This window comes from Strix aluco, chromosome 8, assembly GCF_031877795.1.
Source record: "Strix aluco isolate bStrAlu1 chromosome 8, bStrAlu1.hap1, whole genome shotgun sequence".
Taxonomy (NCBI): domain Eukaryota; kingdom Metazoa; phylum Chordata; class Aves; order Strigiformes; family Strigidae; genus Strix; species Strix aluco.
The window spans coordinates 32,362,497-32,388,379 of record NC_133938.1 but is presented as its reverse complement, the minus strand read 5'-3'; the positions used below and the strand labels follow the sequence as shown (position 1 = coordinate 32,388,379).

Below are 25,883 nucleotides of genomic sequence, written 5' to 3'. Positions count from 1 at the left end.
GAAGGGTCATTAACTCACTTGATGACCACTGTCACCCATACAGTCTCATAAATTCCTTTCTGAGTAGGTATCTTGCTATTGCAAGTCTCCTCATCACCAGTGCCTACGCTTTGGGTGATTTTATTCAAGTTAAAGTACCATACACTTGATCTTCTTTGTTTGTGGGTTGCTAATGGGTCTTTGCTGTGACAGTGTTCTTTTCCTTTCTGTTTTGCCATTATCCAAATATTTTCACTAGCTCTGTACCTTATGTTCCTTTTCTCCTACTTATGCTTCCTGAACAAACTCTACATTTCCATAACAATAACCAGTTATGACAATTTATTCATAATTTTGGTTATGAATATAATGATTCCTTCTGTTTATTACCCATATTCTTACATAAGCTTGCAGCATCTGAGTACGATGCTAGGGGAACTTTTTCCTTATTATTCCTCTATTGTAATATTCAGTAAAATTGTTCCCCTCCTCCCCCTTAGTTTTTCATCTTTCCCCACGCTTTTGTGGTTTATCTGAACCGTGTGGTATGATAAAAATAATCTGAAGATAATTTAATTTACACCAGCTGCAGACAACTAGGAATGATATGTAATAGCAACAACAACAAATTGGGGGACTGGCCTAGCATGCAACGGGCTAAATAGTCCTGCCTTTCTTTTCTCTGGGAAATGCTCTTTGTCTGCTCGCCTTGCCAGCTTTGAGACTGGTTTGTTACAGCATTACAATGCAAAAGGACTGTATCACAAATAAACCAGCTCTCTGCCTGTTTGCATATTCAGAATTTGCTTTGCTTTTCTTATAGCATTCAAACGAGCACTGGGGAGAATTAAACACTTGGATGTATCAACTTTTTCAGCAGCTGCGCTCTTACAGTGCATTAAAAGATCTCCAAAATCAGACTTCTGTGGGTTTGCTGCTACAAGTAATCGTGCTTCAACCTTTACCCCGAAGTTTTCCAGCAGCGCACCTCTGCAGCGGGCAGCAACGACGGGAGAGGGAGGCTGGAAGCGCTGCAGCCAGCCTCCCGGCCTTTCACCACTCGTGCTGTTGAGACACGAGCCGTGGGAGCAGACCTGCTATTTTGCTGTCGTCGTGGTGAGGAGCACAGCGTTCCCAGCTCTGGACCCCCGTCACGAGAAAACAGCGTACAGACCGTGCCCGCGTGGGGAACCCGGCTGTCCCAGGGTGACAGGACACAGCCCGCGGGCTTTCACCCAACAAAGGGATTTTATTTGAGGCTGTGGTCTGACATTCCGTAAGGTTTTGCTTATCCACATCTGAAATGGAAAGAACACAGGCAAGCTGTATAAATTTTGTGGTTAATTTAAATGTAATTTGTTTCACACAAGACAAAAAAAAAAAGAGAGGAAAGAAACCAAGAGAACAACCTTTCATTATTTAAACGTATTTTATTTAAACATAAACAACGCCGATATTTAAACATACACATATATGTACTATTTAAATATTAAATATTTGTTTAACCATATAAAACCAGTGTTGATAAGCAAACACACTGTGCAGCTTAGTGCGACTGGCGTAGAAAATAAAAAGGAAAACTTAAAAAACTCATTTTTTTAAAGAGTACCATGATTTGTCGGTCACTTCCATTGTTCTTCAGTTGCGGTCAAGAATTTTGGTGGCGTTTAGGCGCCAGCCTCTCCGCGAGCGGGCTGCTTGCCGCGGAGGAGCGGGTTCCCCAGCGGGCGGTCGTTCGCGCTGGGCCCGGGCACCGCCGGGGGGCCGCCAGCCCCCTCAGGGCGGCCGCGGTCCCGGCGCCGGCCTAACGCGGGGCAGCTCGCCCCCGCCGCCGCTCGCTCCTCCCGGCCACCCGCCCCCCGCCCATCCCGGCGGGGGGACCCGAGCGGCCCCTCAACCGGCCGCCGGGGCGGTGGAGCCGGCGCTGCCAGCGCGGGGGGGGTGTGGGGGGGAAAGGGAGCGGTGCGCGCGCGCGCCCCCGCCCGCTCCGCCATCCGCCCGCCGCCGGAATGTGGACGGCGCTGGCCCGGCCCTGAGGCGGCTGCGCGGCCCGCCGAGCCCTTCTCGCCCGGCCTCCCCCGCCCCTGCGCAGAGGGCCGGTGGCGGAGCCCCGGCTGGAGGCGGCAGAGCGGGGAGGACGGCTCGGCTGCCACCGGTGAGAGGAGGGGGACGCTGCCCCGGGCCTCCCTCGCTGAGGGGGGGGTGGGGGGTGTCTCCTGAGGGGTGGAGGCGGGAAGCGTCGTCGCTCCCTCAGGGGAACCGATGCGAGGGGAGAAAGGCGCCGGTCCGCCCCGTGTCGCGGAGTGACAGTACCCGCTGACCTGAGGTGGCTTCCTTCTCTGGCGGGCCCCGCCGACTCCCGGCCGGCTGCGCGGCCCCGGGAGCCGCCCGCTGTCGGCCCCGGCCCCCCTCAGGGCGGCGGGGGAAGGAGGCGGCACGAGGTGCGTGGCCGTGCGGGGGATGGCGCCGCTTCTTCGTGTTTTCTTGCGTTTGCGTTGAGGGGGGGGTTCCCTGTGCGCGGCTGGGCGCTGGGGAAACGCCGCCTCGGGAGGAGCGGGGCTGGAGGAAAGGGGGGGGGATTTAAAAAACGAAGTTGTTTTCGTGGTGACGGACGGGAGAGGGTTGTGGAAGTGTTCATCTCCCTTCCTCCTCCTCCTTAGGAAAAGTGAAGTCACTTCCCAAGAGCCAAAACTAGCAAACTACTCTCCTAACTCCGTGCCGTCTACATGGCTCGGGTTCATCCACCTTTTTATTGTACGTGTGTGTGGCTTGTTTTTTTTTTTTTAATTTTATTTTCTTTTTTAAAATCTATTTTTTCAAGCCCCCTTCCACAGTTAGGCCCTCCCTAACTGTGATCCGGTACAAAAATCCTTGTCTTTAGATAGAGTACTTCAGAACCTGCTGAAACCGTCTGAAGTGGGTATGGCACTCTGAATGAGATGGACTTGGCAACTCTGCTCGTTTGTAAGTTTGTGAAGTGTGGCATGTACTTTGCTCTTGCTGTCATTCTTTCAAAGCTGCGTTGTTAAGATTGCTTGGTTTTGATAGTGTTATAAATAAATCATAACTTACCACGTTTCATAGCTGCATGCATGTATGCATCCGTTCTTTTATGTAAGAGGGGAAAAAAAAAGATTTTAAGTGTCAGCTCTTCTTCAAAACAGAAACAAATCCAGCAGCAAGTAAGAAATAGCTTGTTTAGGTAAGTGCTGCTTTTCTCTTTCACTGTCAAGCTGTAGTCTCACAACCATGTCAGTGACTTTTCAAATAAAACTTTGGAGAAGGGCAACTGTCCGTTCTGTCTCCAAGGAGAGATCTTACAGGCAACGTTTTTTTTATCTCTTTAAATTCAGGGAAGGTAACTTGGCTTTATTTGATTGAATCTCTGTGATACAGGCCAAAAACCTGACTGCCCGTCAGACAGACTCACACTCCAGATCTTGTGAAGATTTACTGCGAGTATTAGTTCTGCAAGTTACGCCTGCGTCTAGGTTTTAAGTAGGATTGTAGCCAATACGGTTTGTTTATGTGGGTTATATGGTATTAATGATAGTAATTAAGAGGTTAGTTTGCAGTTTAAACTTGAAGGAACTACAAATGTAGTTACGCACACTAAGCACAAATCGACTCCAGTGTTGTAAGAACTGAAGCTAAATTGGAGCATTACTGGAAGTACTCTGCAGTGTTTTCTTTGAGATTGTTACAGTGAAATGTATTGCTTGGTTAAAAATAGCATTTGGTCCTTTAAAAAGTGATTTAAAAGTGATTTTGTAATGTTGGTAAGGGGATTGCAAAAAGATCCAGGGCATAACGTGGCTTTCTGTGGAAACAAGTTCCTGGTGTGTACTCCCCAGCTTTGAAGACAATCTGAGCTGTGGCTGCTCCTTTCCTTGTGTCATCAGTGGGACTTCCACAGCCAGGAAGTGATAAGAGAACTAATCTGGTCAAAAAGTAGTACTTTTATTTCTTTTTTTTCCTCCCCGAGTTACTTTTTTGGTTAGAACAACTTCCTGAACCAGCTCCTTTGCCTGGTGATACGGACACTGTCTCAATCCAGAGGAGGAAGAAGTGTGTTGGTAGGGAGGACCGCATAGCTGCGGTCCTGCTACGGTCACGTAAGTTGCGATGGGTGATGCACTTATCTGGGTCATGGTTTTATCGTCAGAAAGTTCATATAGGAAGGCGCTATTGGTACAAGAAGCTACCTGTGGTTTTGATTGGCTTATGGCACTTGTGGTGAAGATAGCAATTGTTAAGGAGGGTGGCAGCAGCTCTTTTGCTATCAATACTGGCTTACGTTGATTGTGAAGCCATTTGGCTTTTTTATTTACTTTCAGCAACATTAAACAGACTACCGCTTTTAAAGAGCCACCTCTATGTCTCTATTTCTCTTCCATGCCCCCAAAGAAGTAGCTGTGGTTTTCTCCTCTCTCTCCTTTGCATATCCTTTCTTCTCTCTAAACTTTTTGTTGATTCATTAATTTCAAGGAATGATCTGGGCATTGTTAGATAGGCGCTTTTGTAAATTTATTCAGCTCTAATTTAAAAATAATCAGTTGTATATTGTTATTACCTCTGCTATAATTGGAAATCTATTTCAAACTTGACTGACCTTAGTAATTACACCTTCTGATTCCCAGTCTGGATTCATTTATCACTGGATTATACCCATTTTATGTACCCAATGGACTGATATGTTATATTGGCACTTTTGATTTTGGTATCAAAAGCATCAGCACTCTTAAATGGATGCAAAAATGTGTTGAAGTGCAACACTGAATGTTTCTTTTCTCTTTTGACCACTACATATACTCATCTTTCCTGTAATAACTCTCTTTCTCCCCATGAATTTTAATCTTGACCTTCTAAGTGAAGATTAAAATGCACGTTTCAGATACTAACACTGAGCTTCATAGAGGTGTCCTTTTAATGGAGATTAAGATGTTTTCAAGTGTATTTTTGTAAGACGTGATTTTGAAATTCACACCTTTGGCAGTTTGTTCCAGCCTTGATCTTACTCTTGTTATACTGGTACAGCTATTAAAGGAGCTGTTACTGTAACCTGAATTGCTGAAGGGATTCTTCTTTCACAGAGTCTTGGTTCATAAGCAAAGGCTGACGTATGTTGAAAAAGTTTGAAAATTGATTTATTTCACCTTTTTCTGTATTCTTAACTTTCAAAAGAAATAAAACCTATGTATAAATTATTAGAAAATACCTCCATGGTTTTTAGGGTGTTTACTTAATTTTGATATCAGAAATGTTCCAAGAGGGAGAGCTTTGTGAAACTGAAAGAAAAAGTAGTTTGGTGGGTGTATATTTGTGACTTTGTAAACAGTACATAAATAAATAAATTGGTTTCCAAAACCTGCTTAGTTAAATAGATTATTCTGAAAGATGAGTAAGGCCATTATGGAAATATATATAAAATATTTATATATATATATAAAAAATATATATATAAAGCTGTTATCCCTCTACTACATTGTGTCTTTGGTGAGCTGTTTCTCGTTCTTTGGAAAGAATAGCAGGGACAAAGGACTTTCTCATTTTTTCAAGTGGACAGAGGAAAAATTAAAGTTTTTCCACAAAGTGAGATGGGTCATAGCTCTCTGCTTTTCTACTCTGGAACACGAATCAGGATGTCAAAGAAGGTGTGGGTTTTTTTAGTTCAAGTAACCTTCAAAGTGCAAAATTGTTCTGATCCTGAAAACTTAAGTTCCCTAGTTACGGGGGGAAGTGCAGTGGTACAAAAGGAAGAGATTTTTGCATTTTTGTGTACCACGTTGGATCCATGCTTACTATACGTACAGGACAACTGAAATTGTTTAATGTATGATTAGAAGTGATAAAGTTGATACAAAAATTGCGGAATTAAAGTTTATGAAATAGAATCATAGGCAGATGAAATAATAAATTCATGAAATAGAATAATTTAGGTTGGAAGGGGCTTCTGGAGGTCATCTAATCCAGCTCCCTGTTTAAATTAAGAGCAATTTTAGATAAGGTTGTTCCAGCCCTTAACACCTTTTTGGGTAACCTGTTCCCACCTCTGACTACCCTCATAGTGATTTTTTTCCCCCCTTTAAGCTAATTGGAATTTACTTTCCAACTTAATGTCTGTTGCCTCTTGTCCTGTCACTGTGCACCATCCAGAAGAGTCCAATTCTGTCTTTTTGGCACCTTTCCATTAGGCAGTTGACAGCAATCAGGATTCCTCTAAGCTTTTTCTTTTCCAGGCTGCTCAAACTCAGTTCTGTCAGCCTCTCACTGTAGGTCACGCGCTCCTGCAGTCTGGCCAGGTTGCTGGCCTCCACTGGACTTGCTCCAGTGTGTCAGCGTCCATCTTGCAGTGGGGAGCCCACAACTGGACCCAGTACTCCAGGTGCTGAACAGAGGGGCTGGATCACTTCCCTGGAGCTGCTGGCTAGACTCCTGCTCATCCAGCCCAGGGCGTGCTTGGCCTTCTTTCCTGTGATGGCCACACCGCTAACTTGCTTTCAGCTTTTTGCCTGCTGGGATCTCCAGGCACTTTTCTGCAAAAGTTGCTCTGTATCTGGTTAGTGTCCAGCCTGTCTTGTCACACAGGATTATTCTATTGCGGATACAGGACTTTGCACTTGCCTTTGTTGAACTTCACGAAGTCTTGCTGGTGCATTTCTCCAGCCTGTCCAGATCCCTCAGAGTAGGAGCGCTGCCCTCCGGAGCATTGACCACTTTGCCCAGTTTGGTGTGATTGGCAAACTTGCTGAGGATCCACCCTGTCCATCCTGGTGGTACTGTAGGTTTCAGTGGTAATCCCCAAGGGATGTGACTGTAACCACTTGTTTCCAGACTCGGTACTGCTGATTGCTGTTCTTTCAGCCCAACAGTCCAGTTGATTTCCTGAACACCTTATTGCTCACCTACCCAGTGCCTGTCTCACCAGTCTGGCTGTAAGGAATTGGTGGGAGACTGTTGTTAATGGCCACCAGTATTCAGTGCTCCTCCATCACCTGCTAAGTCAGTCATCCTCTTGCAGTAAGCTATTGTGTTCATCAGGCTTCGTTTGCCCTTGGTAAATCTATGCTAGCTATTCCCAATCACCTTCTTGTCCCTCTTGGGCATAGGAATAGTTTCCAGGAGGACTTGCTCCATAATCCCTCATGGACTTAGACTGGCTGATCTGTAGTTGCCTGGATCCTCCTTCTTGCTCTTCTTGAAGTTGGGTGTGATGTTTGCCTTTTTTCCAGTCATGAGGAACCTCCTTCAGTGTCACGTACTTTCAAAAAGTGCTCAAGTGTGGTATCTCAGTGACATTGGCCAGCTCCCTCAGGACTCGCAGATGTATCCCATCTGGTCTCACACACTTGTGTGTTTCCAATTTCCTGAAAGCTTCCAAACCCCATCTTCTTCTGTTGAAGGTAATTCTTTACTCTAACAGACTCTGCTACTAGGCTCAGGGCTCTGGGAGGCTTGAGGGTGGACCTTACCAGTAAAAACTGGGGCAAAAAAGGTATTTTGTGTGTCAGCCTTTTCCAGGTACTTTGTTACCAGGTCCCACTGAGAAGAGGAAGCACTTCTTCCTTAGCCTTCCTTTTGCTTCTGGTGCAGGAGTCCATCATCCCTTGTCAGTTTTGGCTCCAGCTGGATGTTGATTTTTCCTAATGCCATCCTTGCATGCACAGGCTGTGTCTCTGTGTTCCTCTTGCGTAGCCTCTCCCTGCATCTACCTTCTGTGTTCTTCTGAAGCAGAGATCAAAACTGTTTCATTTTACCCTTTCATATCTAGAAATGTGTAAAACATTGAAAATAAATTTTTTGAAGTCTTCGTTAATATACGATTCTAACCTCAGTTCCTCCTGAACAAGTAGTAAGCATTGTCAAGCTCTTGTGATAAGGGGGTAGGTCCAGTCTAAAACATAGAGTGCAAGTTGTACTGTGGTGTCAAGGAGACAGAACAGTGAGAAAAATGAACCACACAAAAAGGAGCTGTTGATATTTAGTAGCAAGGTGGTTGGATAAATATCTAACTTAATGCAGTCTGTAGATGAGTGCTTTCAATTGGAATTAATTTTATGTTTTTCTGTCAATGCATAAATCTATTTTAGAAATCATTGGACTAAACCAAAGTTTTGGAAATTGAACCATTTAAAATTAGTAGTGGGAGATCAGTGATTTCATGCATTCTTTCAATCCCTCAGTTATCTTTGAGTTTCATGTTTCTCCGTTGCTCAAGAAAAATAAGAGAGAGAGTTGTTGAGTTATAGTCTGTGCCAACAGTCTGAAACAAAGTTCTTAGTTGGTTTAAACCCTCTGCGTGTGCTTGACGTTGCCTGCAGTTTCTGAACTGGTATGTGTTGTGATTTGTGCTGATGTACTTCTGTTGACTTAGCGGTACCAAGACGAAGCCCTGGTTATAGGCTCAGGTATGTCAGCTACTGGTCTAGCTTTTCGGTCTCAATAGGTCTTTGGTATCCATTTGGACTAGAAATATGATTTTTAGCATGGTTGGGAGTTCTGAGTTCGTTTCTAATATAGTAGAAAGGTATTTGAGTGGAGTTACATTTCTATGCAAAACAATGCTCAATAACTGCAGTAGTTAATGGTGAAACTGCAGTCTGCACATTTGCCTTTCAAATGTGATCTTTCATTTTACATTAGGCTACTGGCAAACTCTTAAGTAGTGAAGCTTGTTACCAATGATGGTAGACAACTCCCTGGCTTAATTGGTCAAATTCTTAGTATCTCCCATATGATTTCCAAATAGGAGAGAAAAGGTCAAAGTGCAGAAAAAAGGAAATTGAAAGGTATTTTTAAGAACCAGTAAATTGTCAGTTAGAACAGGATTTTGGTCAGTGACTGAATCTAAGTGATCTTGAAGGCCATTTGCTAAGTGGCCGAGTATGATTTCTGTTACTGTTGGGCTTACAAGTGAAGTAACTTGCTCGATGTCATATAGTAAGTCAGTGAGGAATTAAATGGATGTGAAGGTGACAGCAAAGTCCTTTCTCAGTACCTGCTATAAAACTTGCGTAGTAGTAATCCTTTTAATGTAAGGAATCAGTTTTGAGTAACTTACCCTTCATGACCAATGCCTGGTCTTTTCTTGCAGGCAAATAAATACAGTTGTCAGAATGTCTCTTAAATTTTATATATGTATATATTTATTCTTTCCTCACCAAAACTTCTCTATGGCAAGTTTTGTATTGCAAGATGTGATGGTCTGAGTTCCCAGAGGACGGTTACTTAGTAGTTATGGAATAGTCTTGAAGTTACGCTTCTTGTTAGTGATAAGCAATTCTTAAACCTCTGTACTTTCAGGGTGCTGAGCTAAGTAGCTGTACTTTCAGTTCAAGTATAGCTGACCTTTCTGATCAGGTCATGTCTGTTGTATGTACCTTAAGACACACAACCAGATTTTTTTGGGGTAGGAAGCGTGTTGCAGGTGCTGATCTGTTGCAGTTCTCCGTGCATTTGATAGGCTGCCCTTATTTTTCCTATTGGAAAGAAAAGGGGTGAGTTAAGGCTTTGTCCGAGAATCTTATTCTAAGGATTGACTGTTAGTGTGAACTAATTGTTTAGTTAATTTTGACAATCTTTAGTACAGTTTAGGGAAATAGATCCTTTTATTGTAAATTGGTTTCTATCTTAACTAGAAATGCATCTTTCCCCCACCATGTTTTATTTAAAAAATAGTTTCATTGAAATACACTGCTCTTCTATTCAGTATAGTTAATCATGTAGTGTTACGGCCTTACAGCGGTATAATAGTGGCATGTCTCCAGGTATTTCTGAACGTTTTGATCATAAACTCTATAGCAATATGCACTTTCTGAAATTTCTCCAGTGGAAAACAGTTCAGAGTAATTCAATATAGATATTTTGACTTGATTACTGCACTTCATGGAGATCTAGTCTCATTATCCACTATTTCAGCATAATAAGTAAGATGGTTCTAATTTGTGCTTCTATTGTATATACAAACTATGATGGTATTTTTTTCTGAAATTAGGCAAAGTGATTTTGCTGAGACCCACAGATTTGTTCCAGTACAGATGTTTGTGTTGTGTACACATATTGTATACACATATTTGTATTTTTCTAACAAATAAGTTACAATAAAAAAGTAGTTATATTATTTTTTTCTTTTTGTTGTCTAACTCTGTATTCCCCTCCCAAAATTTTAACGTAGGATGAAGGCTCTGCTTTACCTTGAAAGTTCTCAGGCCTTTGCAGGCAAATCAGTGTGAAAATAAAATGCAAATAATCTTCATCTACTGCATTGTCTTTGTGTGTGTGTATTTAGATACAAAATACAAGATCCAGAATTTTAATTTAGAAGTAGGTTAATTGAGAGAGTGGAGAAATGAGAGTTGGGGGTGTTCAGCTGGACAAGAGAAGGCTCCTGGCAGACCTTAGAGCGGCTTCCCGGTGCTTAAAGGGGGCTACAGGAAAGCTGGGGAGGGACTCTTGATCAGGGGGTGTAGGGGGGACAGGACGAGGGGTAACGGTTTTAAACTAAGGGAGGGTAGATTTAGATTAGATATAAGCAAGAAATACTTTAGGATGAGTGTGATGAAACACTGGCACAGGTTTCCCAGAAGGGTTGTGGCTGCCCCCCCTCCCTGGAAGGGTTCAAGGCCAGGCTGGACGGGGCTTTGAGCAACCTGGGCTAGTGGAAGGTGTCCCTGCCCATGGCAGCGGTGTTGGAGCTGGATGAGCTTTAAGTTCTCTTCCAGTCCAAACCAGTCTATGATTCATTCTATGAAATTCAGTAACTGGCTAAACTTTTAAAATAAGCTTGCAAAAATAATTTGGAGTCTTTTTCTTTGTACTTAAATAAAGTGATGGCATATTTCTCTTTATTAAGAGCCTGAATGCTACAAACATACATTTTTTTCATAGGAGCCTGATTTTTTTTTTTAGATGTTAATGAGAAACAGATGCTAGATTATATGATTTAGACTGAGCCATCTGAAATACATGTGGCAAAAAAAGGATTTTTTTTTTTTTCCCATTCTGTGAACCCTTTGCTTTATATTGTTCCACTGGTGTATACTTTCATTATTTGCTGCTATTTTGAAGAGAGCTCTCACAAGTAACTTCTTGGTGGCAGTGCTGCATAAGCTGTCGCAGTCCTAGCTGCTTGTTTTTGTCTGTGTTCTGTGTGTTATTGTGCTAACATGGGTGCTTGTGTAGTCAAGTGTTGAACTGGTTGAAGAAATGCTCTAATCCTCCTTTCTTTCTCTGGGGTTAGTTGTCAGTCACTTAGGCTGTCCAGCCTCTTTCCGTGTGTGACTGCTGGGATACTTGTGAAATCTTGGCAGAGGGGGTGGGAAGAGTTGCAGTTTTTTAGGCAGTGCTTCACCTTTATAACATCTTCAAGATTTTGCTGAAATCTGTAGCTTGTAAGTATCAATATTTTCAGCTTGAATTTAAGTGTTTGTGAGCATTGGAGTGCAAAACAGCAATGGAGTTGAAAGAGCACTTTTTGTATGTGCCAGCAGCTGGTCTGGGAGTTAAACTTGAATTGCAACTCAGATGAGGTGCTGCAGTGAAGAGATCTTAGCCCTTGGAGTTACTAGTCCTTTCTGTTCATGTAGGCAGAGTTTGTGTTTGCTCATGGATGTACACGTCTATCAAAAAGGTATTTTTGTTTCTGTTATGCTTGGTCCTAATTGTTGATAATTAGTGTTGGCAATATAAACTTCCAAGGAATTGGAAACTGCTGGCTAGAATTCTTCTTGGAGATGTGTTCAACGATTTTGAGGAACCAAGAGTAAGGAATTAAAGTGACTAAGGGCACTGTTACTATCAGAAACTGATGTTTACATTGTTTTGAATGTTAATTGTTACTGTTTATTGCCATAGGGATGTATAAAAACTGTGAGGGGCAGGGGAAAGAGTTGATCAAAATGTCCAGGGGCATACTTGTCAAGCCCCGGAAGAGTAGCGTGAAGTTGGAAGTTCCCCACAGTTATGAGTGCTAATTTGCCTTTGACACTCATAGCTTCCCTTTTCTGATACTTCTTTTCTTTCATCGTATTGTGACATCAGAAAGTGAGACTGACTATAAAGGGGTCAGACTGAAGTGTTGTTTAGTATCTAGCTTTTGGTAGTAGCCAGAGAAATCAAAGGGTATATCATAAGACAAATACAAGTGATCCTTGTTCCAGCAAACCCTCCCAGTTTCTCTCCTTGGCCTCTATGATTCTGCTTTTTGTTCTTTCTGGTCATAAGTGAACTCCTGAGGTCTTATGGAAAAAGTAGTTGCCTTATTCTGTACATTTCCCACAACATTCATGTGAGGTGCCATAATAAGATTATATTCCTACGCTGTGTAGATGTGCGGTTAGTATCATCTGTTTTGCTGGGGCTTCTGAACAGCCGACTTGATTTTGCACTGTTAGGGCTTGGGTGCTTTGTTGGGCTGCTTGTAGACTCAGCTTTGCCTTGGAAGTGTGGTGGAGTGCTGGTGCTCGTCTGGGTTGCACTTTGTATTCTGGGTTTGGATTCCTTGTATTGTAACTGGTTTCCTTATTCCATGGGTCTGGGTCCGGTGGTGCCAGCTTCACCCCTTCCAGTGGTTTGGCTCTGAGGTGCTTTGGGGTAGCTGCAGTCTCTGAACTGCGCGTTTGTCTCTTTGGCAGCTTGTACTGTGTTTAGGGACTTCATAATTTAACGCTCTCCCTTAATGGAGACCAAGGTAGTGTGCTGAAAATACTCTTGTGGAAGGGGGGGTATACTTATTTAACTACTTAATAGAGCATGACCTTCTATACTTATTCACATTTCTGTGAATTTTATATTTTAAATCAGTTGCCTGTGACTTCCTCCCTTTGCTTATAGAAGTAAAAATGTTTTGTGGAAGTATTTAGTATGTAAACATATGTAAACAGGCTTTCGTATCTGCATTTAATAACAGCCATGTATCAATTGTGCTGAAACCAGTAGTACACCATGCTTATATTTGTGAAGCTATCTTAAACGTTGAGAGGCTGTGATTTTTAAAGGAAAAAAAAAAAGTCATAGCACTTGCAGATACAGCTTTTTGGCTTCTCAGGATTTCTTGTTTTATGCAAGCAGGTAAATTTATCAAATTAGAAATAGGATATAACACTTAAAATTCAAGCTACTCTGGATAGCCTGTCTCAACAAACGCTGGTTTTGTTCATAGCTGTTGGGTAATGTTAGACAAGATGATTGCATCAAGAAAATTAATGAGAGTTCTGTCATAGCTTTTTGCAAGATTCTTTCAGTTACACTTGGTGATGATATGAGCAACTATATTGTATTATTTTAAATAACTTTTCCCCAGTGAGACCTTATTCTGTGATTATATATAGACTGTTCTAGATTAGCCTGAGGTTTACACCAGTTATAGTCAATGAGAGTCATTCAATGTGAAGGTGCATAAGAGCTAGATAATTGTGATCTGGTCAACAAGCTAAATTTATTTATTTAAAAAAAATAAAAATTGAGCTGTTTTTCTTTGAGTCCGGTGATAGTCTCACCATAAGATGGATCTAAAAAGTCTTTTTGTCATCATGTTTTTAATATAGAATTTATCCTTTAAAGCAATTCTACTTACCAGATTTGATTACTGGAAAAAAGCTGCAAAAGCAAACCAAAAACTTTCTGTGGCAGCCCCAGATTAATTTATCTATTGAAAACCTTTCTTTCTTGTAATCATTGTTTAAAGGTGGCTTTTTAATGAGTCTTTTCTGTAATACCTTGAGACGTACTTGTTAAATGTTTCAAGGAATTTTTAAAACAAGAATGTAAAATAGAGTGATTGAAAGATTATACCTGTCTTGTGATTACATGGGGTTTATTATTTTTTTTTTTTTAGTTTTTTCTTTAATCCTGTAGGAAGAAAAATAATTTTTGATCATTATGGATGTCTGGGACGTAAAGAAGAGAAAATGTTTCTTGGAAAAGGGGCATGTGTGTTCTCTTTCCCATTCCCCTCTTCAGGAAGTCTGTGGAGGAAATAGTGAGTTTAAGAAGTACTTAAGCTTTCCAGGGCTTGGTGTGAAAAATGCTGTGGAAGGGAACATTATGCATAGTATTTTCTGAAAATCAAGGTCACAGGCAGTCTGCCAGTGTGAGATTATATATGCACATGCACACACCATCCTTGGGTTAGAATTTGAAGGTAATTTCAGTAATGCAACAGAAACATCTTTCTTTGTGTGATTTCTGCCCCCCCCCCCCCCCCCCCCCCCCGATACTTGATCATACAGCTTTGACGGATACTTCCTTCAGGTCAAGTAAATTTTTGCCAGAATTATAAAATGTTCTTAGTGGTTTATGAAGTGAATGAGCAGGCTTTTGTATACAGGTTAGTTGATTTTTTTCATACTACCTTTCCAAGGAGTAGTTCTTCCCTGAATTACAGAGTGGATTTGGAATAATTTGATTAGTAAAGTTGGTCACACAGAGAAATCTGTGTTATTCCTTGGTATGTGTCTTTCAGAAACTTTAATATACACATTTCATACCAGTTCCTAGAAGAGTTCAGGTGCTTTGGAAAACTTCTGCGTGTTGAGGCCAAACCTTGTTTTTCTCCTCCTGATCAATGACATGAGCAGATTGTTTTGATTCTTCAGACTTTAAATGGAAAAAGCAGATAGTGAAGGCAAGACTTTTAAATTTTTTTTATTCTAATGTGATTAGGTGGGGAGAAAGTGGTGTATTAGTACCGCGTACATACTGACTTGTTCTTACTAATGGAAGATAATTTTTCTATTAAGGAAACAATTTTATTGTCTTTTATGAATTTCTGTTCTCCATTTTCTAAAACCTATCAAGGCCTTTGAAATTAGCAGTAGAGCTGCACTGCAGAACATATTTATAAGAACTTGCCCTAGGAACGTGGGATGCCAGCAGATTAGTTCTGGCATGCAGAGGGCGTTAAGAATTTGCTGGTCAAATAAAAATTAGAATGTTAGTTGAATGAGTACAGTTCATGACACTTAGGACTAAGAGAGGCAATAGTTACAAAGCCAAAGCTATTTCGTGTGGCTTTTAATTGTCATGTACACCTTCCTATATTTCTCAATTTCAAGCAGTTATCTTTCAGGAGGTTTCACTTTCAGTTAATCTTGGTCTTCAAAATAACTGATTTCTCCCTCCATCTTTTCATGTTATATCTAAATATTTATATCTTCAGTAACGTATGTGGAAGTATTTATTTTAACAAGAAGCTTGGTTTCGTTTCATATTATAAAGGAGATGTTTTTCTTCCTTATAAAGTATAGGGTGCACTGTTGAAATTGTACAGTTTTGATAAAAAAGCAGTAGGAGTCTAGATGGCTGTCAAATCAAAACTCATGGTCCTTGCGATTTTGGAAAATCTGTAACTGAATAATACAAAAAAAGTCTGGTGTGGTTATTCATTTATGACTCATGATTGCCTTTGACAACTACTAGAATGAAAGATTTAAGATTAAGAAAAATATCTTAAGAAAATGAGATTAGAAGAGAGCGTGAAACATTATCTGGTCTGTCCCACAGTGCAGTGCTGGACTGGCTACAATTTTAACAGTTTTTGAGAAATATTATGAGAAATAGCAATCTCATTGTCTATGGTTGGTAGTATATAGGTAGCTTCTGTGGTTAAGAACAAAACATTGTGATTTCAAGTTAAATCTGCAAAACCTAATATTCCCAAAATACATGTTGCAAATCTCAAGATAACAATTGCCATAACTTAACAATTCTGGCTTTGAGGAACAAGGATTTTACTAAGTCTGAAGGTAGTCGGTGCCAGGCAATGAATCACAATTTCTTGTGTGTTTCCCTGATGTCGGAAGTGATGCTTTATAAGGCACTTGTTTGGCAAGGAGAAAGGTTGGCACCCAGGGTTGCTACTGCATTGTATCATACTGCTGTCCCGTATGGTCTCTTTCGCTTTACGTCATGTAATTCTTACTGAAAATAATAGCTTGTGGAGAAAATACCTGGTTGAAATATTCAGTATATTTAATGGAGAGAGATTGTTCCATTAGCTAAATTAGACCAATGCTGCTATTTTTACTGTTAAGGAATAAACCTTGAAATAATCTCTTTAAAACAATGGTTGTCTTATGCACTGCTTTCCTCTGGAATACAGGTCATTATATTTTTGAGTAAGTGGGCATACAGTTCAGTAAATGGGCTGGTGCTCAGTTTCAGTTTGAATGCTGCTTGCAAGCATCATGTAGCAATGAAAAAAAAATAGGAAACCCAAGTTTGTCAAACTCCAGCTATGAAAAATGAGATACTCTTTGTCACTATTTTATATTTTCCAAAGTTAAAAATTAATTACTGCCTCAAGAAGTTGAAGTGTTTAGTTGATGACAGGGAAACAGCGTGAAGGTGTACTAGAGTTGCTTTATTTGCATTGTTTGTTTTATCCTTGAGGCAGAATGAACTACAGCATTTAAACTAGTTTGAAATTCTGGCAGGCTATTTTGCCAGAACTTGATGTGTAAGTGTGGTGGGGTTTTTTTGGTTTTTTTTTTTTTTAGATAAGATAACACATGAAGACTGATGACACCTAGAGTAGTAGGAGCCTTCTTATTTACACTTACTTCTAAGTTGTACTTTTTGGAAGGGGTTAGGGAGGAGAAAGATTTTTTTTTTTTTTTTTTTTTTTTCTTTTAATGGGCAGAAGATAAAACGTATTTCTTTAAATTGGTTAAACACTAATTGGATTAGCTAGCATTGATAATACTTGTAAACAGCATAAATTAATATGTGTCAGCAAGAGGCATGTATGCTGCTGTAATCTGTTCTTCAGCTGATCTCTCTTATGCCACTACTGTGTGTGGACAAATCTCAGGCCTGAATAATTATTAAAACGAATGATCCCAAACCTTATTCTTAACTCAGTTTTGTCTAGGGTGTAGCTTGTCCTCCATGACTCTTATTTGCTCAAACAAAAAAAAAAGCAGCAAAAAAAAAGGAAGTATTCAACTTGATGAGAGGCTACCTTTGTAGCTAGCAGTTTACCTGATAGCCTTGCACTTACCTGGACGGACATTTCATCTAGTGTTCATGATGCTTCTTCCACCCAATATTTAAATTTTAGGCGTGCAGATCAGTGGGTTTGTTTTTTTTAAATTTGCTTCTCCTCTTCCTTCATGCCTTTGGCTTGCAATGATTGATGATCTCTGCTGAAGAGGAGAGATGGTGCTTCTCTGTTTGGCTGTAAATGTCAGCTGCATCCTTGCCTCACTCATACTCCACCGCATGCCTACTGTTCCTCTAGAAGGGTTCTTCACCCTGGTGATTTTAAAGTTGAGATAAATAAAACCAGTGTTTTTCCCCCAAGCAACTACAAACTGAATCTTTGTAATGTTTAAGTGGTTCAGTGACTTATCCGTAATCCAGAGATTCAAGTCAGGAAAGGTATTTCTTTCCTTTATTATAAATAGCTCTGTATTCATAATGTGATGTGTTTAAAAAGTGCTAGTTAGAATTTATTTGAGGAGATGTGGATTTTTTTGAAGGAGAGCAGACATTTTCTTGTTTATGTAGTTCTCTCTTGATTCTGTTTTCCTTAAATTGTTATTCCTTGGCTATAAGATTGACGTGTAAAAACAGTCTGCAAAACACTCTGTATCTAGGCACCCCGTACAACAGTTAAAAACAGTTTGCTGTCCATGAACAGACTAATTATTTGCTCTTGCCTACATAGTAGACTGCTTTCACAGAGGAGAGAGTGTTGACAAAATAAGCCACGTAATTACTTTCTAGTTGTGGGGATTTTTTGTTCGTTGTTTTTTGGTTTTCTTTGGAAAGACTTTTGTTCTTAACATTGTTTTCTTGGAAATCGGAAGGATTTTTATATATGTATGTCTTTTAAAATATATACAGCAGTCATCTCTCTGTATTAGGTTGATTTTAATCTTGGGAAACTATCAGCAAACCAAGTAAATGCTTGCTTGCTTGTTTGTTTTGCCCAGATGTGCTTTACATAGTTTTTCACCACCAGAGATAAGACACTGGCAAACAATTTATGGGTAATAAAACAGTAGTTAGTATGAACATAGAGGCTTAGCTTCTTATATAAAGATTACACAAAGAGAAGTTGAGATTAAGGATGCTGCTGTTGTCAGTGAGATTTAAGGAAATTGATTTTATGACACCTAGGATTTTCTTCTGCATATGTGTCCACTCAGTCAATAGAGAGAAAGGTTTTGGGGAAGACTGTTAGCTGTACTGCTTCAACATACAATATAATAAGGAATTTTATAAGGTTGCTTAGTCTTCCACTGAAAAAGCATTGAAAAGGTAAAGCTTTGTGTGTTTGAAGCATTTGTTAGCTTTCTGGGGAAGGTATGCTTCTCATTAATGTTAGCAAGCACATAGGGGTGAGAGCTTTGTACGCCTCATCAAAGTTAGCAAGCTCATGGGGCAAGAGCTATAGTAACACATAGTTTTGACACAGTTCTTAAAAGTAAGATGCTGTGGTGGAGAGGCTCAGTTATGTGTGCGTTTGTGTGTGTGTAACTGTCAGTGTCTGTCCAGTTTCCTGTTCCCTAAGCAGCAAGTTAGAACGTCACGACATCACTTCAGTAAACTAGAAATCTGAGTCACATAGCATCTGTGATTTCAAGTTCAGTTAACTTAATGCTCTTTTTGCTGACATGCATTGTATTGTGTAGCTCAAAAAAAGGGAATAAATCGTGCTTTCCAGTATATATTTGTACTGCAGACATCTGTTAGCAGAAGAATTTCTGCATAGCTGTACTGGACCTTCCTCTTCAGAAAGGTCCCAGAGATTCCCTTGAGGAACCTCAGTTCTGAAAATAGGTAGAACTTATTTACCAGTATCTTATTTGGGGTTTGAGATCATCAGGCAAACTATATGGCTTTGAAAGCCTTGTCTTTAATACAGGACCCGATCTTGTTTGTCTGATTAAAAAAAAGTACAAATTAGCCTGCTCTTGATTGCCTTCTTTCAAGAAGGCAAGAAGCTTCCTTTTAAAACATTTTTCTGTTGCTTACTGAAAAATAATAGATCAACATTTACCTTGCTTGTTGTCTTTTCATAGCTTTACATTTTATCAATTTTGTTGTTTTTTGTTGGTTATAATGCTGAAACAAAAGAATTTTTTTTTTCCTCTGAACCAACAATGAACTTGAACAGTAACTTTGAAATATTTGTTGAACATAAACTAGAAGTAAACCTCAGAATATCTGCTACCTGCTTCAGAAGACTGATTTGCATAAAAATTGGTATTTACTTCTGGGGACCAGTTCGATGAGGAAGTTTTTGAATCTAATCAGGTCTGCAAAGCAGCTTCCTTCTGGAAAGTCAGTGGCTCTACCTTTGATTCTTTTTCTCCTGTGTTAGTGACTGTGTGTTGCCAGCAGTGCCCTGTCCTGAGCTACTCTGCCCAGCAATCCCATGGACATACACCACTACCTGGGTACTTAGTTGTGTTCCTGGACGTGATGTGGTTTTTTTGCAAGTCTGGGTTCAATACGAAACACATGGAAGAGTTAGGGAGGGAAATAAATAGGAACATTTCTGTCCTGTGTCCTTGACTCTGATTGTGTGCTGAATCCACCTGGGTCTTTCAGGGTTGCTGTTCCAGCTTCTCTCGCTCTTCAGCCACTTATGCTACATTATAAAGGGAGCTGCAGTGAACCTGGGATGCCTTTCTGGAATGAAGTGGGGAAGCTGCTAGGTTTTGGCCTCCTGAAGCTTAGTACTGTACATGTGTGTAGTAAGTTCTGGTCGCTGGCCCCAAAACACCTATATTCCAAGGAGCATGGCTCAGGTAGCTTTTATCTGGGACTCTGTATAAGCAAAACACTGGGAACTGAAGTGCAGCAGAGATATTAAGTGATTTCACCAAAACTACACAATAAACCTTGCAGAGAAAAGCAACAGATGTTCTTCAGTTGTTGTCATATCCCTACAGCTTAAGGTATTTTTCTGAGCAAGATCCACTCCCCTCGCTCCTTTTTAAAACTAGGTACATCTGATTAATTACTCTGTATCTCCAAAATCCTTTGGTCTGAAAATCTGTTTGTTGGAAAGTTTTTTCTGAAATTGTGACTTTTAAAAATGTTAATACTTTTATCATATTAGGCTTTATTTAGCTGAGTTTAAGAAAAATTTCCTCCTGTGTCTTTGTTGCTGGGTTTCTGAATGTTTTTTCTGTGTGGTCAAAATTCCTTCTCTATAGGAAAGAGCATGATTGTTCAAGATAATTCTTTTGTAGAAATTACTTCTTGTGGTAGTAGTACATACTTCCCAGTGTTTCTTACTGCAAAGGGAACTTTGAAAGCACAATTTGTTGTTGCCTTTCTGAAGACGTTGTTGGAAGAGCAGTTCTGACTCTTGGCTCTGGTGATTTGGGAAGTTACCATCTGGTCTGAGGTGTCAACCCTTGGAGCAGTGTTGGCAGAACAGAAGGTGTATTTGCACCTTGGCCACATTTGTTCATTTGGCACTAAACTGCACTAGCAGCTTAAACTAAGCTGCTGGCCTTCATGCAGAAGTAGCTGAGGTGCACTACGTTTGTTGACTTCTCTGTCCCTGTCAGCTCCTCTCTGCTGGTTACTGTCCTCTCAGTATTTTTAAACTGATAGAGCAAATGCTAAACCTCTTTCAACAGTATTGTGAGACAGCATTCAGCTCCAGGATTGTCTGCTGCTAACTTCAGGGAGTAGACTTAACACGATTGTAGACTGTACAACTGCCTATATGTTCTGACTAATGCAATCAAGCATAAATTCTTACATTCTTAACTTTCAGCTTTTCATCAGGAAGGATGATCAAAAAAATGAGACTTGTTTATGAGTTTAGTAGTAGGGGTCTCTTCTCAGATATTGTACATGTCTAATAGGTGACACTGTCATTTGTTCTTTACCTTTTGCAGGAAAAAGGGGAGTCCAAGTGCATAAGTCAGTAATGAGTAAAAAAAGGAGTAAGTCCTCATTAGGACTAAAGCTAACTACAAAAGGGAAATGACATAACCATCTACTGACTGGAGGTGACTGGAAAGTCCAGAATGAACATGTCTCTCTTCTTGTTAATAAAGAATAAAAAAAATGCTTCTGATGTTCCACTCCTTCCCTTCCCCAAATAACCTTAATGCATGATTCTTTCAGAGAGGCTTTTATTCTTTTTACTGCTTTTCCTCAGAAGTGCTTAGCTGAAGTATTAGATCATGTGCCTTTATAACGTAAAAATAGAAACTTTTTCCTTCTAAGTAGCTTACTACTTAATATGGTGTAAATTCCCATAATCTTCGTGAGACAGTTATATTCTTAAACTCTGACATGAACTTCACTCAGGTTGTTTAATTTGAAAAATGTCTTGATCGTGATTTTTGGTGCATAGTTTGTCTCTGGCATTATTTTTCATCAAAGAGTGATTGTAAAATATTGTGTATAAAGCTTTTGCTTTCTAAATACCATGTGACTAGAATGGAAGAAGAAATGAACAGTCTGTTCACTCTGAGATTTTCAGTTTTAGTGCGCACATTTTCCATAAATGACGTAGAGCACTGCTATTAATTGTCATATGGCAAGTTCTTTAGCATGGCCATCAAGAAGTTGTTGTAGCAGCAGACTTGAGCAGTTTGTAGACTGTTCTTGTAACTGTGTGTGAGCTTGAGAGGGTAGAACTGTATTCTTCTGGTTGAGGCATTTGCTTGCTGAATGTCTGACCTGTTTGTGTTCATGTTTTACTACTAAACTGAAACTAATGTGACATTGTTTTGACTGAAATGGGATAGATGGCATTCACGTGAGTAACACTGATGGCAGGGTGGAGCAGGCTATAATGAAAAGCTGGAATTAGGGGTTCTGGGGTGGTAATTTATTCAGCTAACACAGTTGTGTATGGAAAAAGGTATGCATCTGCACTGGATGTGGTGGTTTAAACTGATTGTAAAGGCAAGCTTGGAGTACACTCTTAAGGACATTAAAGGTCTTGCAACTCAAATGTAATTGCAGGAATGTCTATGGTATGGTTTTAAGTATCTGATCTGAATGAGAAGCTCCTTCCACTTATCTAATGTTTATAATATTTCCTTTGTCTTTCAGATGAAAATTTAGGAAGTAGGAATTCTCTTAAACTGCCTTTATCCACATAGGGCAAGAACAAATATTTTGTACATGGGTATGCTTCTCCAGTTGTATTATCATATTTTTATTTGGCTATGAAAATGCTATATTTTAACTGGTTTTGTTATTAAAATATTGCTACAAAAAACTTTGTAGTTCACAGTGTGCCTGTCAGTTCCTACTTTGTTGCAGAAAGAACTGGTGATATGCTAATGTTAGCAGCTTACATTTGTCTTTGATAATTAATATAGTAGAATCACCTTACATTGAAATTCCTGTGTTACTATCTCATAAGTAAGCATGAAAGGTAAACTTAAATAGACTAAAACACACAAAAAATGTCAAAATAGCATATTTTGTGATCCTTCCTTTCTGCAAATGTGCTAGAAGTAGTGATGAGGCTTCATCTTTGTCATCTTCAGTAAGTCCAGCAATAGTAGGTATGGGTGGGAGGGGGAGAGGCTTCTGGTAGGCTAGGTCTTTGCTCCTGATGTGAGTGACAGTCATCCTCTGCTGTTCTCTCCAGTGGTGGTGTAACTGCAGAGCTAATGATTACTCAGGATATGCTGTATTTGGGGAGCATAATTTTATGTCCTTTCATTGCCTTTGAAGAGTTCTGTAATAGTGGACCTTCACTTCTATATTGAGGATTTACTTTATAATTAATATTCATTTTGACCTAGACTTGCAAATAATACACAAGGTCTTCAGCAACATTTTTACAACATGGTATTTGTTAAAAAATACATGAAGCTAATAAACTGTTTGTAACATACTTAAAACCTTGTATATTAAAACTTTGTCTTTCTGTTACCAGAAAGATCTTTAAAGCAACAATGCTTTAAAAAAAATGAAAATTTATTCCAGCGGTGAATCCATTTACCTAGGCTTGGGTGGAGCTCAGATTACATCATCTGTCTGAAAAATATTCATGCTTAGTCTGGAGCTGTGAAAGACAACCAAGAGTGCTAAACTGCTAATCCAAATTAGTAATCTCTCTCTGAATATTATAGCTGTTGTTTAGTGGCTTTTTGATAATGTACAGCATATAAACTTGTTAGAAGATTCACAAGCCATTTACCTAAAGAACTTGAGTTCTTTAGTTATTCTGGGAGTTCTACATATAATGCCCTCACTGGGTTGATGGGTAAAATTGTGGCTAGGTTAGGGAGAGGGAAAATCTGTTTGCAGAGTTGCATGTATGAATGGTTATGACGAGCCAAGTCTTTGAGAGAGCAAAAGCATGTTGACTGTAGTTTCAAAAGTGATAGAAAATATTTTTGTATTGAAAGTAGTCTAGTTCCCACACTTGTTTTTCAGTCCAAAGTTGCTAAACTGCCTCTTGTGGCTAGCATGTTAAGTAATGCCAGTTCAGGATGATGGAGAACATGCATGTCTTTTAAAGTGCTGTCTTTGTGGTTCCCTAAAGCTAGACCTACATTTGCATTCTTTTCTTGATCGCTTGGTGTTTTGGAGCTGTAACTGAGAAGCAAGCGTGGCACAGGTCTGTGCCTTGGTACTGCTGTGGAAGGCAATGTGAAGCTAAACCTCTCCTTGTTCACCAGTCACAACAGACGTTTGGTTGAGCTACCCCTCTTGGGGCGCTTTCCAGCCTTGCAAAGCCGACAATAGCAGTTTGTTTCCCCCTGTGCTTTCCAAACTCTGAGTCTTAAGCACAATAAATCCCAGCACTCCGCCAGAGTAGTATTGTTCAGGAAACTGAAATGAAAATTGACTGTATCTGGAAGTGTATACCATTTATAAAGTCTATCTGAAAATATATTTTCTCTTTTTGAACACAGAAAATATGAAAACATAGATCCATTTAAAATATAAAGTCTAATACACAGTGTTCTTCATTCTAGCTCTTCATTCCCTAAGGAATCAAGGAAGACATTCTGAATTAACATAGATGATACTGTCTTTGTTTGGTGGATACCTACAGTAGCTGTCCCCATTCTGAAGGAATGGGTTTGGTTCTGTATTTTTATATGAACTTATTTTGCCCTTTTTTTTTCCTAGATTTGGTTTTTGCTGTGCAGACAAGGGAAAACTTGTTCTCAGTTTCCATAATATTTATAGATTTGTTGGGGGTGTTTGGGGGTTTTTTGTGGTTTTTTTAAGTGGCATGGTTAATTTTAACTCTGTCGCAGGTGGTTTCAGAGAAATTTGATGAGAAGGATGTGACTGTGGTTTAGTAACACCTCTGACTTCATCACCTATAGATATAAAGAATAATAAAAACATAACATAACTGATTGCTAAATACGTTTTCATGTAGAAAGCATATACTTTGATATGCAGTTTTTGGAAAATTAATCTTCAGGTGTGTGACACACTGGGTAAGAAATATACCTGTATAAGAGGGAACAAAGGCAGGAATTAGGGAGGTAGAGGAAGCAGACTCTGGAAGATTAAGAATAGGGAAGTGGAAATTCCAAGGTGAACTTCCTCATGTGTTATCTATACACATAGGTTATAGCCACTGCTGTTAAATCATAAGATTTTTAAACACACACCTTAGAAATCATACTTGATATTTAAAAAAAGATTCCTTATGCCAATGAAATGAGAGATTGAGGAATACATACATTCATATAACTTTAATATTCCACAATAACTTCACATAACACCTATGAACATATTGTTTACAGCTTCAAAACTAGTTATTTAATATTTTTCCTTCTTTGTTAGGTTCTTGTGGCAGGAGGAGAATACTGACCTGAGATGGAAGTCAAAACATCATTTAGCAAAGCCAGTAGGATTCCTGAAAATGTATCCACGTTAATTAATGAAGATTTTGTCTTGGTTCATCAGCAATCTGTGGACACTCCTGGAAAAGATGAAAAACCTCAGCTAAAGGTTTGCTATTGCTTTATTTTAAATGTGTAGTAGGATTTGTATTGATAAAAAGATTGCAACTTCTTTTAAATATTTAATTAAAGATACTTGTGTGTGCTTGAGGAAACTCTTAGACTGTACTTTTTGTCCTTGCTTATTACCAGTGAAATTAACAGCTCAGATTAAGCAAATCTGTCCAAAAGTGGCAGTTCAGTTTTTCTTTTAATAACTTATTCAGGGGTTAGCTTTGTAAGTATTCTGTGGATTTATATGTTAGTAAAGGACTAAAAAGTTCTTTTCAAAGAATGAACTTCAGATTAAAGCTTGGGGAATATTCTTTATTTAGGGATCAGAGACTCTGTTATTATCTTAAAAGCACATAATTAGGCTGCATAGGAGTAGACCACACAGGGTCTTGGTTTTTAGTTTTTAATTTAGTTTTCCTGCTTAGTGCTACTTTAGGCATGACTAAGACCTTTTCTAAAAGCTTTCTACCTCTAAATAGCTGAATATTTTAGCATTTGGGTGACAGCTGATTGGTTAATTACAAATTTCCCCACTTGAGTCGTAGTAGCTGATTTACTGGTTTTGGTCCGCTTGGAACAATAGGAATTTGTTCCCCTTGAAATGGCAGTAAGTACTTTGTCTTTGCATAACTGTTTGGCAGTTATTTACAACCAATGACTTATGTCTGTATTAAACACTAGCTGCTTCTTTAGTAATTATGTCTGGAAAGAGGCAGGTGAACTGGAGGTAGAATCCGTGATGCAACTGTATTATTGGCCATGGGATTTCTTTGGTCTGAAGAGCCAGTATTTGTGAAAGGCTGTATTTAATTTTTTTTACCTAGGGAATGTGTCTTGCCATTTTCTTGACATTTCCTTAGACTTGCACCCCTCTTATGTGTGGGACAATTGATGAAACAGCTGAAATGGATTGGATGTGACTAAGAAAGTATGATTTTCTTTGAGACTAATCTATAGCAAAGTCTGTTGATCTTTGCT

General features: G+C 39.6%; 1 protein-coding gene across 12 annotated transcripts in view; it reads left to right on the top strand.

The window, feature by feature from the left end:
* The first annotated feature begins 1,999 nt into the window (after nt 1-1,999).
* RABGAP1L (RAB GTPase activating protein 1 like) overlaps nt 2,000-25,883 on the top strand; it is a 263,781-nt gene continuing 239,897 nt past the window's right edge. For 3 of the 12 annotated variants that reach the window (XR_012624184.1, XM_074833044.1, XM_074833045.1), the window contains exons 1-3: nt 2,016-2,134; nt 2,861-2,943; nt 24,733-24,900. Coding sequence is in view for 11 of the 12 variants with exons in the window: in XM_074833044.1 (XP_074689145.1) it covers nt 24,766-24,900 (135 nt within the window). In the remaining variant the exon portion in view is untranslated. Of the gene's footprint in view, nt 2,135-2,194; nt 2,421-2,860; nt 2,944-3,964; nt 4,095-22,047; nt 22,094-24,732; nt 24,901-25,883 lie in introns of those variants that run through there. The other 9 variants (XM_074833037.1, XM_074833047.1, XM_074833048.1 and 6 more) reach the window with 7 other exon arrangements.